General features: G+C 47.4%; 1 protein-coding gene across 2 annotated transcripts in view; it reads right to left on the bottom strand.

Moving 5' to 3' along the window:
• Positions 1 to 1,935: 1,935 nt before the first annotated feature.
• Positions 1,936 to 18,026, bottom strand: part of Usp43 (ubiquitin specific peptidase 43) — a 63,976-nt gene continuing 47,885 nt past the window's right edge. For both annotated transcript variants that reach the window (XM_052757869.1, XM_052757870.1), the window contains exons 14-15: positions 17,110 to 17,274; positions 1,936 to 3,931 (exon numbers count right to left, since the gene is read on the bottom strand). In XM_052757869.1, the coding sequence (XP_052613829.1) occupies positions 2,853 to 3,931; positions 17,110 to 17,274 (1,244 nt within the window). In that variant the 3' untranslated portion in view covers positions 1,936 to 2,852. The remainder of the gene's footprint in view (positions 3,932 to 17,109; positions 17,275 to 18,026) is intronic.

Raw genomic sequence — 18,026 nt, 5'->3', positions numbered from 1 at the left:
TGAAACCAGAGGTCACTTTAGGAATGAGGCTGAGCTATCAGCATCAGACCAGTGACCCTGCCTCAGACAGCAGGCTAGACCCAGGTAGAGTATCAGGGTTTCCATGGGAAGAGAAGGCCTCTGCACATGGAGCTAGCTCTGCCTCTGCCTAGGCTGCGTGGCTCAAAGAGTTTCCAACCTCTCTCTGACCCTGGTTTATAAAAATTCCCACGGGAGAGTCATGATTGGGAAAAAGGTGTTCAGGTGGTCCTCTCTGCCACCTCCTCCACCATCTACAGTCTCAAGTCAGACACACAGCTGTGCTGGTTTGAATGAGAATGGCCCCATAGGCTCATGTATTTGAATGCTTGGTTCTCAGTTGGCAGAACTGTTTGGGAAGGATTAGGAGGTTTGACTTCGTTGGAGGAGGTGTGTTACTGGGGATGGGCTTTGAGGCTTCAAAAGCCCAGGACAGCCCCAGTCTTATGCTTTCTCTCTCTCTCTCTCTCTCTCTCTCTCTCTCTCTCTCTCTCTCTCTCTGCCTTCTATTTGTGGATCAGGTGTGAACTCTCAGCTACTGCTCCTGCACCATGTCTGCCAGCCACCATGCTCCCTGCCATACTGTAAACACCTTCTGATACTGTAAACAAGCTCCCAACACAGTGCTTTCTTTCCTAAGTTGTCTTGGTCCTGGTCTCTTTATAACAATAGACAACAGCCAAGGCTGTAACCTGGTCCCACGGCTCCAATCTGGGTAGAAATTGAAATCAGCCATTTCCTATACTCCATTCTTACAAACTGTCTTACCAGCTTGATCTAGCATCCCCAGGAAAGGGATTAGAGAGGGACCTTAGTTATATTAAAAGATACCTACTAGGGTCCAAGCATCACCACCTCTTCCTAAACCCTGAAGTTATTTATAAGTCTAGAGTAGACACCCCAATGTGTGGTACATCAGAGAACATTGCTAACACCAGGGACCCTCTCATAATCTCAGAGTCCGGATCATTAGGGGAGAGAGAGCCGGATGCAGGCCTGAGTTCCAACATGATTTTAGAGAGTGAAAAGTAGAACGAGCTTGTAGAAACCAATTGTTTTAAGGGCCAACAGAGGAGACTAAACCAGGGAGAGTAGGAAGACCTCTAAACTCCTATCACCTTGATTAAATGACCCACCACATCCACACTGCCCACACAGGGCAATTTAAGACCTGAAGAAACATGGGCCGCTGTTAGAATGTAAACACACAAGCCTGCTAGGGAACCCGGAGCCCTCGGGGGTCAGGTAGCTGGGTCTTCCAGCTTCTTGATTATGTTAGTTCTATCTGGCAGCTGATGCTTAGATGAAAGGCAAATTGTCTTTCTCACTGGGGAAAAGAAGGGATCCCATTCTTTCTGATGAAAACAATAAATAAATAAAGCTGCAGAGACATGCAACAACCCACACTGTGGTCTGGGGGAGCCTGCATTCCTGTGGCGAGGAGTCATGAAGAAATATCCCATGAGAAGGGGAGCAGCTCTGGAGAATAGTTACCTGAGAGGCCACCGATGAGCCGCTGTTGGCCCTAGGCCTGGGTCTAGGCTTCGCAGTGTCCTTGCAGGAAACTGTAGGGTATCCTAGAACAGGTCTGGAAGTCCAGGCAAACCACGGCACACACGGGAACACGAGGTTCACCAGGCAGCTTCAGACTCACAGGTGCTGAGGAGTCTGAGCCCTCCAGAGAGGCAAAGAAGCCAGAGACCTCTCCTTCAGAAACAGCAGGTCCAAAGCTACACAGGGTAGCTCACACCTACAATCCTTAGAAGGCTGCGGCAGGAGGATTGCCAAGAGTACAAGACCAGTATGGGCTAGAGAGTGAGACTGTCTCAAAAGCATATACAAATTTAAAATATTTTTAAACGAAGGAAAGAAAAGGAAGAATGGAGGCACAAATAATTTTAAGAGTTTTTTTTTTTTAATTTCAGTAAGAACACAGGCAACTAATTACTTTCTTACAGACAGCAACAAGCTGTGACTGCAGCAGGAATGAAGTGGGTCACTTCTCAAACTTCAGTAATTCGGGCAGCCATTCACAGGTGTCGCAGACACAATTTTATTAAAATTGTGCATCGCTCTCATACTTACATTTCCAAAAAAAAAAACTTCTTTTATTCTGGTATCAAAATAGTTATCTTTTTAAAATACCTTGAAAAGCTGTAATATAATTATCTTGCCATATATTAAATACTCTCCTAAAATATCAATCATTTCTCTCCCATCTCTCATAGGACCTTACCTTACATCCACTGCCACTCTCTTTATTTCTTACTCTTTTCGTTTCTTGGCATCTTTGACACTTATCCAAGATAGGTACGAAAAGGAAAAGATTTTCCTTACAAGCCCTTTATTTAAAAAAAAAATAAAAATAAAAATAAAGGAAGGAAGGTGGGAAAGATGGGAAGGAAGGACGAGAGGAAGAGAGGAAGGGAGGGAGGGAAGAAGGGAGGGAGACACATAAGTTAGGAGCAAGCAGGCTGGTGAGAGCATTTAACACGATACCACAGTCTTTTTAGTAGAGCTATGCAAACCCTGGACTTACATACACCAAATACCAATTAGCCTTGTAGTAATAATTTGGGCTCAGCAGCACCGTCTAGTGGCCAGGCTGTATCAAAACCCAACAATGGGAACCCAGCCATTTTGACACAGGGTTATTGGGACATGAGGGGCTGGAAGTCCAGTTAAAGAGACCAAAGGTTTTTGTTTGTTTCTTTCTTTCTTTTAGAGATCACAAGTCAACTGGATTCTAGAAAATCACTCTGGACACAGGTTTCCTACAGAGTCTCAGGGCACAGCCCAGGAACGCCAACTTCACACAATACTGAAATGTTCTGTCAGAAGCTGGACTCGGGTAAGGATTTCTTCCGACCTAAGGAAAGAGTGTGGTATTTCACCTTCTGCAGGGTGCCATAAGAATTCTGTTCCCCAGGAATGGTCCTTTGCGAGGTACCAGCTGTACTGGCTCTTGGGGGCCTGCTGGCTTTGCGAGGGAGGTGAAGAGAGCTAGGCGCAGATCGGATGTCCCTCTCTATGTGGTTGCCCAGGCCCCTGGCTGGGCTCTCTTGAATCCTGAGGGCAGGGGATGAGCCTCGGGCCTGCTCGTTCCTGGCAGGGCTCATCCTGTCACTCACCAGGGAAACTGGGGGTGCTGTTGGGGAGCTCTCAGCCCTGAGAGACCTCTTGTGCTCTTTCTTCCAAAACACAGACTTCAGAAGAGTGAACGTCCCCAGTCCCCTGTCTTTATCAGGGGCCCTTTCCTCCACAGCAGCCCTAGCCTTCATCTTGGGTAAAGTACCTGGGCCACTGTCCTTAAAGTTTCTGAACAACCCAGTGGAGGGGGAAGGTGGGCTGCTCTGGCTTCCCACCTGACCGCTTCCCTTCCAGGTTGTCATCTTCTGGCCCTCAGGGCAGGCTGGTTTTTCATCCCCCACCGAGGGCATCACAGTGAGGGGCAGGTCAAACTTTTTGGGGAGCTTGATATCCTGACTTGCATTTCCTGTTCGTGTCCTGGCTGTGTTCAGACCATCATCTAAGGAGCCCAGGGCTGGATGGTGGTTGAGGTGGCATGAGGAAAGGGGCACTCTGGTTGCTCCTTGACCGATGGCTCGACCACTGTCGTCACTTTTAGCAGGAAGGGTGCCATCCGACCTAGGCGAAGCTGACTTCTCATCCCCACCAGCAGCGCGTGTCAACAGCGGCACAATGGACTGGCTGGTGGACCGGGGTCTTCGTCTGGACTCGAGGTATTCCACCAACTCAACAGACGCCCCAGGCCGTTTCTCCCTGTGTCCAAAGGACCATCTCAGGGGCATGGTCTTGAAGGGCCCGTGCCTGGATCGGGAAGCAGGAGGTGCCTTCATGCTAATACTTCGGCCACCAACACCCCGAACCAAAGACCTAGACTCAACCCCTCCTGAAAGAGATACAAAGACCGTGAACACTTGATAGGAGTAAGTTCAGTGCCAGCCATCATGAAATGATATGTCAAGTACAGGGCTGGGCACAGCAACTATAGTATGAACCAGACACACAGAGGCCCTGCCCTCAAGGCCACCAATGGTTCCATCCACTATTCCACAGAATCCACGTATACATTTAAAACCACAGGGAAAGCCACGGGCAACGAAGGCACAGTCTTCCTTGATATCCACAGAGGATTGCTGCCAGGATCCCAGCAGACAACAAACCGTGAAGATGCATAAACCTCTTCTATAAAATAGTGGAGTGTTTGCACATAAGCCACACATATCCTTCCATAAACTAAATCTTCTCTAGATTATTTGTGATACAAACACAAAGCAAATGCTATGTCACCAGCTGTCACGCCATATCGCTTAGGGAGTAATCACAAGAACAATATATTTGAGCATGTTTGGTACAGAGTCTTTTTCCCCTACCTGTAGCTGACTGAATTAGCAGACAAGGAATCCTACATGTTGAGGGCTTACTATGTCCACACGCCTGCAGCCAGACCACTGAAGGGTTCACTCAAGTCAGCTGTCCTGAGATCTAACACCACTATCATCCATACTTTAACTATGTCTATGGACAGAATGCTTAGCAAATATCTCTCAAATTGAGTCAAAATTAAGTACCTGTACTTTAAAATGCAAGAATGTCACATATCCCACACTGGGCCCAAAAGTAAACAAAGTAACTGTAGGCTTCATTTTGTTAGAGTTGAATTTCATGTCTTAGTATATTTTGCAATTATCTGTAAATAGCTGGGAAAGTGGTTTTAATTAAGTGGTTAGTCTTAAGTGTGAAGTTTAGAATCTAACAAGCCATCATGATCCAACTTGCAAACACACACTCACCAGTGTACATGAGCACATGCGTGCATGCACACACACACACATACTTGCCAGCGTGTGCCCATACACACACACACACACACACACACACACACACACACACACACACACACACAATGTATTATGCAAGCATGTGGAGACATACAAAGCAGGGTAGAGAAATGGATACCCAAAATGAAGAAATGTGGAGGGGCTTTCGGGTGTTACACCTGACTTATTTTCCTAATTCTTTTCTACAGCTCAACCCTTCTAAAGGGAACATACGTGATCGACACTCCTGCCTTTCCTAAGACATGTCATCATTGCTGTACTGCCAGAACTGCTTGACGCCTGACTTGTACAGCCCACATGACTGGCCCTGTTCCACATGGGCTGTGTGCTTGTTAGTCAATTCCAAAAGCATGACACTGGTACCCACAATGGGCTGCTGACCACATGCTACTACTCATGGATTGTGAGTGTTATGGGTTGAAGGCTTACATCCCTCCCGGTTCATAAGTGGAAACTTTAATCTCCAATGTTGTGGGATGTTCTCTATGCTGTGAATGTATTGCTATGATTGATTGATAAATAAAACACTGATTGGCCAGTAGCCAGGCAGGAAGTATAGGAAGGACTAGCAGAGAGGAGAATGGGGGGAACAGGAAAGCGGAGTCAGGAGGAGACGCTGCCAATCGCTGCCATGAGGAGAAGCATGATGTAAGATACTGGTAAGCCACGAGCCACGTGGCAAGGTATAGATTAATAGAAATGGGTTAATTTAAGATGTAAGAACAGATAGCAAGAAGCCTGCCATGGCCATACAGTTTATATGTAATTAAGTCACTGTGTGTTTACTTGGGGGATGCTAGTAGGAGAGATTTGTCCCAACTGCTGGCAGGCCGGGACACAGGAAAACTTCAGCTACACTCCAAGGTCATGGCACAAGAAGTGAGGCTTTAGAACAGCGTCCTTATCAGAAGAGGTAAGAAAGCCCAGAGCTCTTTCTGACTCTGCACCATAGAAGAGCATCCCCATAACCCAACCTAACAGGCCCCTGACCCCACCCTGCAGAGTCACGAGGAGTAGTAAGACCCCAGCCTATTTCTATTACAGCAGTCTCAAAGAGCTGGAACAGAGACCAACTCTAAAGATCATCAAGGACATTTACCACAAAACACCCATGTGGGGAGGTCCTGAGATTCTCAAGCACACAGGTGTGAGGTCAGGGAGAGCAAAGGTCACAGAGAATGCTGGGATAGGAATCTAAGAGCACAAGTACACATCTGCCCAGCAACTGAGGAAGTAGGCCCACAGGGGGAGAGGTAAAAATGCTGGACCAGCCACACGCCGATATCAGAGGTTCCACGGGGATCTCAGCTGCTGAGGTTTTCACATGTCATTTTTTTATATCTTTTTCTTTAGAGAATCTCTTTAGATTGGCCAGGAATAGACCCAATTCCACCCAAAATACTTTGTCATTTCGGTTCGCATTGACCTTCTGGCTCCACCATTCAGTTCCCTGCACCCGGGGAAAGATGAAACACTGTTCTGGAGGCGAAGGTGTGTGTGAAGCTTTCTTGATCCTCATCCACAGCCCTTGGAAGGGCAGAGAGGGGAGTTTTGCGGCAGGAGGATGATGCTGTGGCTTTTCAACCTTCTCCAGGTGGAGTGGCCTGGAGCCCTGGCAGGTGGTGAGAAGACCTGGATACTGCTGTAAATAACCGCTTTTCTCTTCTTCCTGGTGTGATAAGGGCCCTGGGCCAGGGCTGACAGCAACCCACACTACAGACACCCAAAGGACCCCTTTGGTTCGCCTCTTTTTGGAAAAAAAAGCACCCTTTATGCCCTTTCATCTATTTATTGCCCCATAACAGGGTCTGAGGGGGGCAGGGACGGAGAGCCTTAGATAAACTGAGAAATAAATGCCATAAGCAAAGACAAAGTAGCAAGCACCCACGTGGCCACTTGCTCTTACCCAGTACCCAAGATCCTCCTCTGCATCCCACCCCTTATCCAGTACTAAAGCCCTTACTCTGGGAGATGGACCTTCTGGAAGACAGGGAGCTAGGGAGAAAGGTAAGATCCAGGGAGCCTGAGAACCACGAAGGACCTACAGCCATTTAAAAAAAAAAAAAAATTATTCATTTTAATTGTATGTGTGTTTGTCTCCACATACATGTGTACCATGTGTGTGCCTGGTGCTGTGGAGGTCAGAAAAGGGGGTCAGACCCCTTGAACTGGAGTTACAGATAGATGTGAGTGACTATGTGGGTGCAGGGAACTGAACGCAGGTCCTCCGAAAGAAGAGCAAATGCTCTTTCTTAACCAGAGAGCCACGCCTCCAGCCCACGGGGCCACGCCTCCAGCCTAAGGCCTACAGTCTTCAGCTGCATCTTCCAGGAGGTTGTACATACCCCGCAGTAGACACATGATCTTTTCTCAGGCCTACAGGAACCCTCTACAGAATGGGTGGCGTCTGTTCTGCTGGTGGATACAGCCCCCAACCACAGGGCAGCTGCTCCCAGGGATGCCACCTCTGTTCCTGTCCATGGGGGACCACACTGATGATTCTCATGGCACTTCCATTCCTTGGCTAGTGACATGATCTCCAAGCGGAGGTCACACTGTGCTGTGGGCAGGGGCCTTAGGGCTCTTCTCCCCATCCTTAGCTTACCTTCAACGGGTCAAGTCCTTTCAATCTCCCTAAGGGCTTCCACCACAACATCTCATCATCCACCCATTAATTCATCCCCCAAATATTTAACAAATAGCCTGCTGTGCACCAAGGATTATTTTTCAGTGCTTGAGAAAAAATACAAATAAGAGTCAGCTGTGGTGGGACACACCTTTTATCCCAGCACTCAGGAGACAGAGGCAGGAGGATCTCTGTGAGTTTGAGGCCAGCCAAGTTTCAGGCCACTCAGGGCTACACAGGGAGACCCTGTCTCAAAAACAACAACAAAAATACAAGTAAGAAGTGGCTATGTTCTTAAGGTTTGACAAAAAGCAAAACTATAAGATATAGTGTAATACAGTGGTAAAGGCTACAGTGAATAAGGCGGGGTCAGGGAGAAAGAGAGGGTGGTGTGCAAGTGATGAGCAATATTTGAGAGACCTGAGTGAGAGAGGTAAGAGAGGGAGGGAGTCAGAAGAAGATCTGAGGAAGACGAGCTCCACACTGCAAGGGCAGCAGGTGCAAAGGCCCTGGGGCACGAGGGCCCTTGCTGACTCAGGCAGGCAGCAGAGACAACCAGAGCTGGAACACAGGAGAAAAGGACATGTGCTATCTGCACCCAGGATGGTTTCTGAGCCCCATTCCTCACTTGGAGAGCTCTGTCTCTGACTTCAGTGTCCAAAACAACCTCAGTCCCTCCCTGTTCCTGGGTTGAGTGTTCATTTTGCTTTTATGCCCCTTGATAGCCTGGCAACCACTTCTGTGTGGAGTACAACTGAACAAGCCTGACCCCAAACTTCCCTGGGTCCTTAGAAGCTTAGGCAGCGATATACAGATAAGCCGGGCTACTCCTCTTCCTCCAAGACTGAGCCAGGTGGACACAGCTGGGCAAGAGAAGGGCTGGGTGTCACACCTTCAACCCTTGGGAGCCATATCACCATCCCTTTGCTCACCCCAAGAATCATTCCCAAAAGAATGGAAAGAGCAGAGTCTTGTAGGCAGAAACAGAAGAAACAACAGGGTCCGACTGGGCGTGGTGACTTAGACCTACAATCCCATCCATCGCTCAGGAAGCTGAGAGATTATAAATTCCTGGCCAACCTGGCCTCCATAGTGAGAGCCTGCCCCAAAGTAGAAATGACAACAAAGAGGGCCCAGCAACAGAGAATGAAAAACAACAACAAACCAAACCCAGGAGAGCAGCTTCTAACGAGACAGAGAAGAACAACCAACGACCTTGAGGGAGGGACAAAGGCATCGGGGCTGAAACATGTGACCCGCAGGAATGAAAGTCCAATGGATGAATTGAAGGCTTGTAGGGTCACTGTCGAGATTCACATGAGTGAGGAGAAAGAAAACAGGAAAGAATTCTCTCTCATCCCAGCAGGGTCTAACCTGCAGCCTACACTGCTCCCAGGATAGACATGAACATGGCCCAGCACATTCGTAGGTGAAAAATGTCACAAAGTTTAAAGATTGGACACTTCTGCACACAGACCCGAATGGCAGAGACACAAACCACAGGCGGAAAGGTAGGGGAGTGGGGAGACGGAGCCAGGAGCCCCAACAAACGACCAGAGGAATCTGAAGGCAAGAAACAATGTCCCAAAGAAAGGTTTGAGTGTGTAGAAGGAAAGGCACCTGACATCTGGGTGGGGCCGAACACTCAGGCATGTGCTAGAATTTCTGAACTCCAAGGTCAAAGAGAGAATCTCAAAAACTTCCAGTCAGAAAGAACAAGAGACACTCACGTGAAAAAGAACAGCCTGGGTTTCTCACCTGCCGCCCAGGGGCAAGGAGAGCGTGGGAAATCAGCTACAGATGCCGAAAGCCAAAGACTGCAATTGCAGAGCCCCAGGCCCGCCAGGCTGCCACCCACTGGGGCGAAAGGAAATATTTCTGGCTGAGCAAGGATTTAGAGCTGGCATGCCTGGAGGGCTCGACAAACACTGACAGAGCAGAGATCTCAGGGCAGAGGGCAAGGAAGACAAACACAAAACCACAGCTCATCTCAGCCCCTGCATTCCGTGAACTGTGTCCGTCCTCCACAGGGACGGCCAGGCAGTTCCAGAAGGTCATCTCAAGTCGGGGTGCCTGGGACAGGAATTCTAACAGTATTCTGAGAGTATCAGTGTAAAGTCAGGGAGGAGAGCACTTCCCCCAACAGAGAGAGCAGAGGCATCTGGAGAAAGGGTATCAAAGCTCTCACTGTGGGAGGAATGTCATGGGGGGAGGGGGCAGCGGAAGTAAAACTCTGGTTACTGGAGTAAAGAGAGAAGGCAATGACAGAACAGAGCGCCTGGCAGGAAACAGCTGGTTCCTTATAGCCGTATAATAGCAGGGAAATGTGATTGATGGCAAATAATGAGAAAGTGGATGGTAACGAGGTCAGAAGAAAAGCAGGATTTGCAAATTAATTAGAAAAGGGAGCCAACAGCAACCAAGTCAACCAAGAGGAGGGAACAGGAGAGGAAGAAAACCAGCAAGGAACATGTATTACAGGCACTTGGTTCACTCCCTCCCAGTATTGTATTCTACTAATAAAACCGGAATAGGGCCATGGATGGGGCTCAGCAGCACAGTGTGTCCTAGCGTGCATGAGGTCCTGGATTTTACCTCCTAGCACAACAGTGAGAACAACAACAAAAAAGTGACTCTTTCCTTTTGACCTTAAAGGGGGCAGAGGGTCTGGAGACAAAAGCTTGGTAATTAAGCCTGCGCTAGCTGAAGATCAGGGATGGATCCCCAGCAGTCACATGGCAGCCAACCATTATCCAGTCCCAGGGGATGTGATGCCCTCTACTGGCGCCTAGGGGTAATGCATGTATGGGCACACACACAAAACACTAATATACATAACTAAAATAAATAAACCTTTTTAAAACAGCAATTTATTTACCAGAATCCACCTAAAACGAACTAAAAAGGAAATCAAAGAGAGAAGGGCAGGAGCAAATACTAGGCAAGTGTGGACAAAGAGAAGACACAAAATTATCAATGTGGAGTCCAAGGTTAAAACCAGAGAGCAATAAAGAACAATTACAATGATAAAAAGTGCAGTTTATAATGGATCACCTTCATGGTCAGGGGTGAGTTTAAAGCCAAGCCCAGAGGCTCATATGGGTAGTAAACCCAGCCCTTGGGAGACGATGGCAGGAGGATCAGAAATTCAGGGCTATCCTTGGCTGAGTAGTGAGTTCAAGACCAGCCTGGGCTATAATACTTTCAAAAAACAAAAACAAAACAACAATTACAAAAAGAGGTGCATTTAAAGACATGGGGGGGACTAAATAAAGCAGTCAATCACCTAATATCATAGATGATACGAAGTCAATCTCCTAATATCATAGATGATATGAAGTGCTCAAGCCTTCAAAAAGACTACATCTAATTTATATATACATAGAACACTTATTAAATAACAAGACAGTCTTTACCACAAAAGAAGATAACTTTTGAAAAGCTCATTCTTGGACCACAATTTATCAAATTAGAAACAAAGAATAAAAGGGCGACCAGACAGTCCTGAATACTTGAAACTCCCTGATACCATCAAAAAGGAAATGTACACTGAAATAAAATATTATCCAGAAAGATCTGGAAAGGAAGAAGACATACTAAAACCTCTGATGCCCAAGAAAAGCCACTGAGGACATTTATCAGCAGGAGGACTGTCCTGACAAGCTGGGGACACCCAAGTCCCAGGGTCCTTTATTCACAAGGGTCTCTGGGAAGAATTTCTTGGGATTTTTTTTCATAGTCACATCTTCTAGTAATTGATAAATTAATTGTAAAATTAAGGTGTTTTTATGTTCCTTCAGCTGAACAGCACCTTCTTCTCCTATCTGCCCCAGGTCTATTAGTTATAAACCCCATGAAACTCTTGTTTTAATCAGGGTTACTACTGCTATGATAAAACACCACAACCAAAAGCGAGTTGAGGAGGAAAGGTTGATTTGCCTTACACTTCCACATCCATAGGTCATCAGTGCAGGAAGTCAGGGCAGGAACTCAAACAGGGCAGAAATCTGGAGGCGGGAGCTGATGCAGAGGCCATGGAGGGGTGCTGCTTACTGGCTTGCTCCTCATAGCTTGCTCAGCCTGCTTCCGTATAGCACCTGGAACCCCCAGCCCAGGGATGGCTCCACTCACCATGGGCTGAGCCCTCCTCCATCAATCACTAATTAAGAAAATGCCATACAGGCTTGTCTGCCTGCAGCCTGATCTTCTGGAGGCATTTCCTCAACTGAGGCTCCCTCTTTTCTGATGGCTCTCGCTTGTGTCAAGTTGACATCAAACTAGCCAGCACACTGACCCAGTCCTTTCAATGTATAGTGTCCTCCCAACACCCCACAGCCAGTGCTCCCAGCAGGATGGCATTCCTGGGCAATCTGTGTTTCTCTGCAGAGAGCTGCAGACATGTAAGCTCTGTGGGAAAAGAAAAAGGATGTAGAGTCGTTCCTCAGAGCCCATGGGGGATCGGCTCCTGCAGATGCTCAGTTCCTTGGATGCTCAAACCTCTTATGGAAATGTAGTATTTGTGTGTAACTGACACACACCCTACTGTGTATCTTATACTCTGTACAATTCCATGATTGTTTACTGAACAGAACCATTCCTGGGCATTGAAGGACACTTGGCATCCCTGCCCCCCATTAGGACTCACTCACCCCTATTAATTTTGAAAGATTAAAAAGTCTCTCTTGTATATGAGAGAGGACTAAATCCCTTATGGAAACCTCTATGCTAATGCTTGCTCCTGCTCAGATTTGACGATAAGACTAGATTTCGCAACCATCTCAGAGCTTCTAGAACAGGTTTCAAAACTCCATCTCTATTTTATCCAAACTACGAGAGGGAAAGCTCCCTTAGAAAGCAAGGCTTTTCTACCAGCCGAGCAGAAGAAATCTGAATGTGAAGTTGTTGGCAGCCTCGTGCATCAGAGGACAGTTGGAGGAGCCTGGAAGATGGCTGTGCTGTCTGTCTCTGTAGCAACTCCAGGGCTGTGCCTGACACTTCTCTGAAGACCCCATTGAAAAGCTGGGTCATTCTTTGGAGCTGCCTCCTCATGGAAGGGTGTCCAAAACATTTCCCCTTGGGAGAGAGGCAGCCCAGGGTGCCATGCCTTTCGACAGAGCTGGGATGAATCAATGACTTACCACAGGCAGTACTGACAGGAATGAGCAGGCTGGAAGGGCCTCTCTCTTGTTTATAGGCACTCTCCCAAATGTGGGAGGACAATGTAAGAGAAAAAGAAATACCTACCCGGTGAAAGCAAGACAGAACCCATTGCGTTCAATTCAAACCCAAGGGAATGAACTCCAAGGACTTGGACAAGTTCATGATACACACATACACTCCTGCAGCATTCCATCTGATGGTGAAATGGTGGAGGCCCCAAATGCCAAATGCCGGGGAGTAAACTAATGAGCTGACTCATGAACTATAAACCAGGACGCAGCTTGAAGACGTTACCACCACACTGGTCCACTCACTAACATCTGCTGCAATGCTGGGATGTGCCAGGAACCATGCTGGGTTCTCAGATAAAACAGTGACTAAAGTACATGGAAAGACGCAGCTGGCGAGTGAGCACATATACCATGGCCCTGCAATTCCACCCCTAGGTATGGACTCAACGGAAACACAGGCATACGTACAGCAGAAGACATGAGTTCGAATCTCTCTGCAGCACAGGTTGGTATCCCCTATCCAGAGTGGCTGGGACCAGAAGTGTGAAAAGTTTCAAATCTCTTCAGATGTTAGAATAGGTGGAATGAGGTGGTTTTCCAGAGCTAGGACCCATTTCTAAACACAAAAAAACTCTTCTTTATGCCTCATGCATACCTTACGCACGAGAGTAAAGGGAATTTTTATGTAATATTCCTAATAATTTGTGCACAAGGCAAGATTTCATGATATAAAATTTTCTACTGGTGGTGACATCATATTGGTAAGAAATTTTATGTTTCAAAGCATTTGGGATTTCCAGATTAAGCACATTGGATAGCATTGATAGTAACTCCAAACTGGAGACAATGCCTAACAATAGCCACACTAGAATAAAATGTGATCTATCCTTCCAATGTGGGAAATACTGGTGAGGGAGATGGTGCCATCTGTCAACGAGCAGACGCCATCCAGAGATAACCCAACGTGTGGGCTCCACAGAGAAACGGCACAGATTTACAAAGAATCCACCAGTATCTCAGGAACTGAAAATCTGTAGTAACTCAAGACACTTCCTTTGACAAGGAGGCCAGATTTCTCTGGGGCTGACTTCTGTACTAGGCTCTGCAGCAACTTCTACTCCATAGTGAATCTACAGAGGGCAGGAGCTGGTCCCTCCACCTTACCCTGCACACTCTTTCCTAATCCCTGCCTTTGTTTTTGATCTTTCTCTCACATACACAAGCTGACTTCTGTACAGAGAACTCAGAATCTCTGAGTTGATTTTATTTACAAGTAAAATAAATAAAAGAAAAAAAAACCACTGCTATAACAGATGCACCTCACAAGAACAGGGGTAAACAAAATAAGCCAAATAAAAAGCCTGCGTGCCATATGGCTTCACAGGTAAAATTCATCTTTGTAAACACGTATTTTTAAATATAAACCAGACTGACGACACACCTGTTCCAAACTCTCCAATAGCGACTCACTGTGCCTGGAATAAAGTCCAACAGGTGTGTCAAGCTGGCCCCTGTCCATCTTATACTGAACATAGTAAAACTAACCTGGCATAGATCCTGTGAGAGGAGGAAGCAATGAGTGAGACAGGTATGAGGAAGTAGGATTCCAGACCCAGCCAGCCTACCTTCCTACCTTTCTACCTACCTGCCTGCCTGCCTTCCTTGATGCTGGGGATTAAACCCAGGGCCCTGTGCATGGTGAGGCATGTGCTCTGCCACTGAGCCACACCTCCAACACAGAACTCCCTCTTTCTTAATCTAGCCCATGAATATGTCCACTTTATGATAATTCATCAGGTGTACACGTGGGATTAGTGCACACATTTATTAGTAGTACATTAGTACAGTAAAAATATCTGCATGTTTTATATACTATGGACTCATAATGTATGTGCTTATATATGATAAAGTACATCACATGTATACATCTTGATGCCACAATCACAAATGTTAGCTTAATGTTTCTGTGATATTTGTGTTTATAAAACATTCCCATTAAGATTTTACATTTAAAAACCAAATTAGAAACTAAAGGAACTGTGAAAATTTGTCTGTTTGTTTGGAGACAGGGTTTCTCTATGTAGCCTTGAGTGTTCTGAAACTCACTCTGTAGACCAGGCTGGCCTTAAACTCACAGAGATCCACCTGCCTTTGTCTCCCTAGTGCTGGGATTAAAGATGTGAGCCACCACACCCAGCTGAAAATTTAAATATCTGACCACTTTTCTTTGCTGAAGGAGACACACCTACACAGATCTCTCTCTCTCTCTCTCTCTCTCTCTCTCTCACACACACACACACACACACACACACACACACACACACACACACACACACACGTACAGAGAGTCACAGACACCTGCGCACTGAGTTCTTGTTTCAGGATTTGTTTCTATAACCATCCTGTCCACCACTTTCCTCAGAGAGGTCACCTGAACGTGAGCATGCTCTGTTCGCTCTCTTCCAGCAAAGGAAAACAGAAACTGCCCTGAGCCCAGCTTCCTGTGCAGCTATCAGCCTCTCACCACACTGCAAGATGACCTACTGCAAGATGACCTGAGCACGCGCCATCACTTCCCACACCTCAGCTGGGCTTCCATTTCCTCCCACCCACAGCAGGGCCCCCTGGGGAGTCTCTGGTGGCCCTCCAGCCTGACTGGTGCTCAGCCTCCCTCAGTCCTGAACACAGCTGCTGGCCCTTTCCTTCTGAAAGATGCTTGCCGGCACCTGGGAATGACGCTTGCCTGGCTTGCTCCTGCTGGCCCTGGCTGCTCAGTTCTCTCCCCACCTTCACTCAAGCCCTACACGTGATAGCTGCCAGGCTTGGTCTTCGCTCTTTCCTGTCGTCATAACCTCTGTGGAGAGCTCAGGCAGCCTGAGGCTTTCACTTCCATCTCTGTGCTGGTGGCTCTCCAGTCTCCATCTCTCGTCCCTGCAGTTCTCATGCTGTTACAACTGCCTCGCAGGAGTCCCCAAGCAACCCGCCCTGAATTATGTGGCTCCTTTCAAAACTGACCCTGCTCCTACCCAGTGCTCTCCCATCCTACAAACTGTATAATGATCCCCCTTGTTAGTTATACCTTAAACAAGGGCCACGGCATCTTGGATCGTTCTTTCTTTTACATGCTGCATCCAACACCAGCAAAGTCGTTAGTTCTCTCTACAATCTGACCATCTGGTCCTCATCACATCTGTCCAAACCTTACAGCCATAGACACGCTCCTGATGGACCTTCCACCTGACCACATGCCCACCCCCAGGGGTGGATTCTTCATGCAGTAGGTGGGGTAGACTTGAAATATAAAGCAGGGGCTGGAGAGACGCCACAGTGGTTAAGAGCAGTGGTTGCGCTTCTAGGGCAACTGGGTGGTACCTACCTAGGTGACTCACAACTGTTTGTAACTTTAGTCCTGGGAGGTCTGACACCCTCTTCTAGTCTGAGGGCGCTGCACACATATGATGCGCAGACAAACACGAAGGTGAAAACTCACACGTATAAAAATAAAGGTTACAAAAAGTGAACATGCAAACCCTATTGATCACTGCCCCACTCCACATTCGCCCTCACTATCCACTTGAGGTCAAGTTCAAATGGCATATCAGAGGCTGTCCCATCCACTTCCATCACCCTCCTCCTCACCCACTCTGTTCTAAGGCTGTGGTTTCTTTTGCTCCTCACACCATGCCACGCTCATCTTTCATAGCACCCGAGATGAACACATTCCCAGCCTTCTGCACAGCATGAGTCCCCTGTCCCTGCTCAGGTCTCTACTCAATGTCACGTCCCCTGCTGTACCCTACAAGGCTCTCTGTACCTCCCTCCGTCCCCAGTCTCTGCTATCTCCTTCCCTGACATTTTACCTCTTTGCCCCTGTCCCTGCTTTAAACCTCATTGCTGCCTTAATTTACCGTCTGCCCCATGCCGTAGTAAGCTCTGTGGGAACAGAAAAGGGATGCAGAGTCGCTCCTCGGAGCCATCTACTGCAGATGCTCAGCTCCTGCAGATGCTCAAATCCCTCGTGGAAAATGTTGTAGTGTTTGTATGTAACTGACACACACCCTCCTGTGTATTTTATACTCCTGTATGCTTTAAGTCACCATCAATTGCCTAGAATACCTGATGCAGTGTAAATGTTGGTATTGTTAAGGGATGATGAGAAAAAAGTCTGCATGTGTGAATTTTTTTTCTGTTTTCCATCAATGATTGATTGACTCTACTGATGTCCAACTTGTGGGTCAAAAGGGCCCACTGTGTCTGTGGGTGGAGGGTCATGGATGGGCAGAGAAGAGGCAGGGGAGTGTCAGGAAGACCACAAGAGATGACACACCTCTTGTCAGGACCGGCTCTTTCTGTTCATGTCTACGAGGTGCCAACACTTTCGTAATGAAGAAGTGCAGGAAAAGAAAAGACAGCCAATCGAAGCACATACCCTTGTCCTGGTGGCAGACACCATTGGTGAAGACAGGAGAGTCGGGTACCCGGGCCACGGAGGGGCAGGGGGCAGAGCTCCAGGACAGCAGGCTTCCCCTCGTGCTGTTGTTGTGGCTCCCAAGCCTCATGAGCCAATGATCAGACAAGGAGGAGCTGGTGGAGCCTGCAGAAGACGCAAAGAGGAGAGCTGGACCTGGCGCATCCCCAAGGAGCCTGCAGGTAGGGGCAGAGAGTTCTTCCACTCCCAGTTCCAGGTCAGCCCTAAGATTCCCAAAATGACCCCAGTCCCTCAGCCCTGGACTAAAAGAACCAGAAGGGGAACTACAGAAACAAAAGTAGTCGGGCAGTGGTGGCACACACCTTTAATTCCAGCCCCTGGGGCAGAGGCAAGTGAATCTCTGTGAGTTCAAGGCTAGCTTGGTCGCAAAGTGAGTGCCAGGACAGCCAAGGCTGTTACACAGAGAAACATTGTCTTGAGAAAAAAAAAGTGGCTGGCCAGAGAAGCCTGCAAATGGGACAGCCTCAGAACCATGGTGTTTAGGTGAGACTTCCTGCAATGGGACATCCTTGGAACCATGGTATTTAGTGAGCACAGGAAAGATGATTCCTTGGTGCATTCAAATGTTCCCCATGAAATTACTTGCTGCCAACTCTGACTTCCTAAATGTGATTATTTTTCCAGAGCCAGATATATAGGATTTTAGTAGTCACAGAAAAAGGATTGTCAGAGTGATAACATTTATCCCCAGGACCTATAGCACCGGATCCTATAGAACAACATATAGTGAACATACCCCAAGTTCAAGAGGGCCAAATTTTCAAGAGGACATTAAGAATACCTTTCCTCTAGCCTTCTCTGATAGGTTTATTATTATTGAACTGCATATTACTTGGGGGAGTCTAATTGTATAGCTC

Source organism: Peromyscus californicus, unplaced genomic scaffold (genome assembly GCF_007827085.1).
Source record: "Peromyscus californicus insignis strain IS unplaced genomic scaffold, ASM782708v3 Scaffold_3__1_contigs__length_106647218, whole genome shotgun sequence".
Lineage (NCBI taxonomy): Eukaryota > Metazoa > Chordata > Mammalia > Rodentia > Cricetidae > Peromyscus > Peromyscus californicus.
Note: the sequence above shows the minus strand (reverse complement) of the source record. Positions and strands in the feature narration are given on the sequence as shown.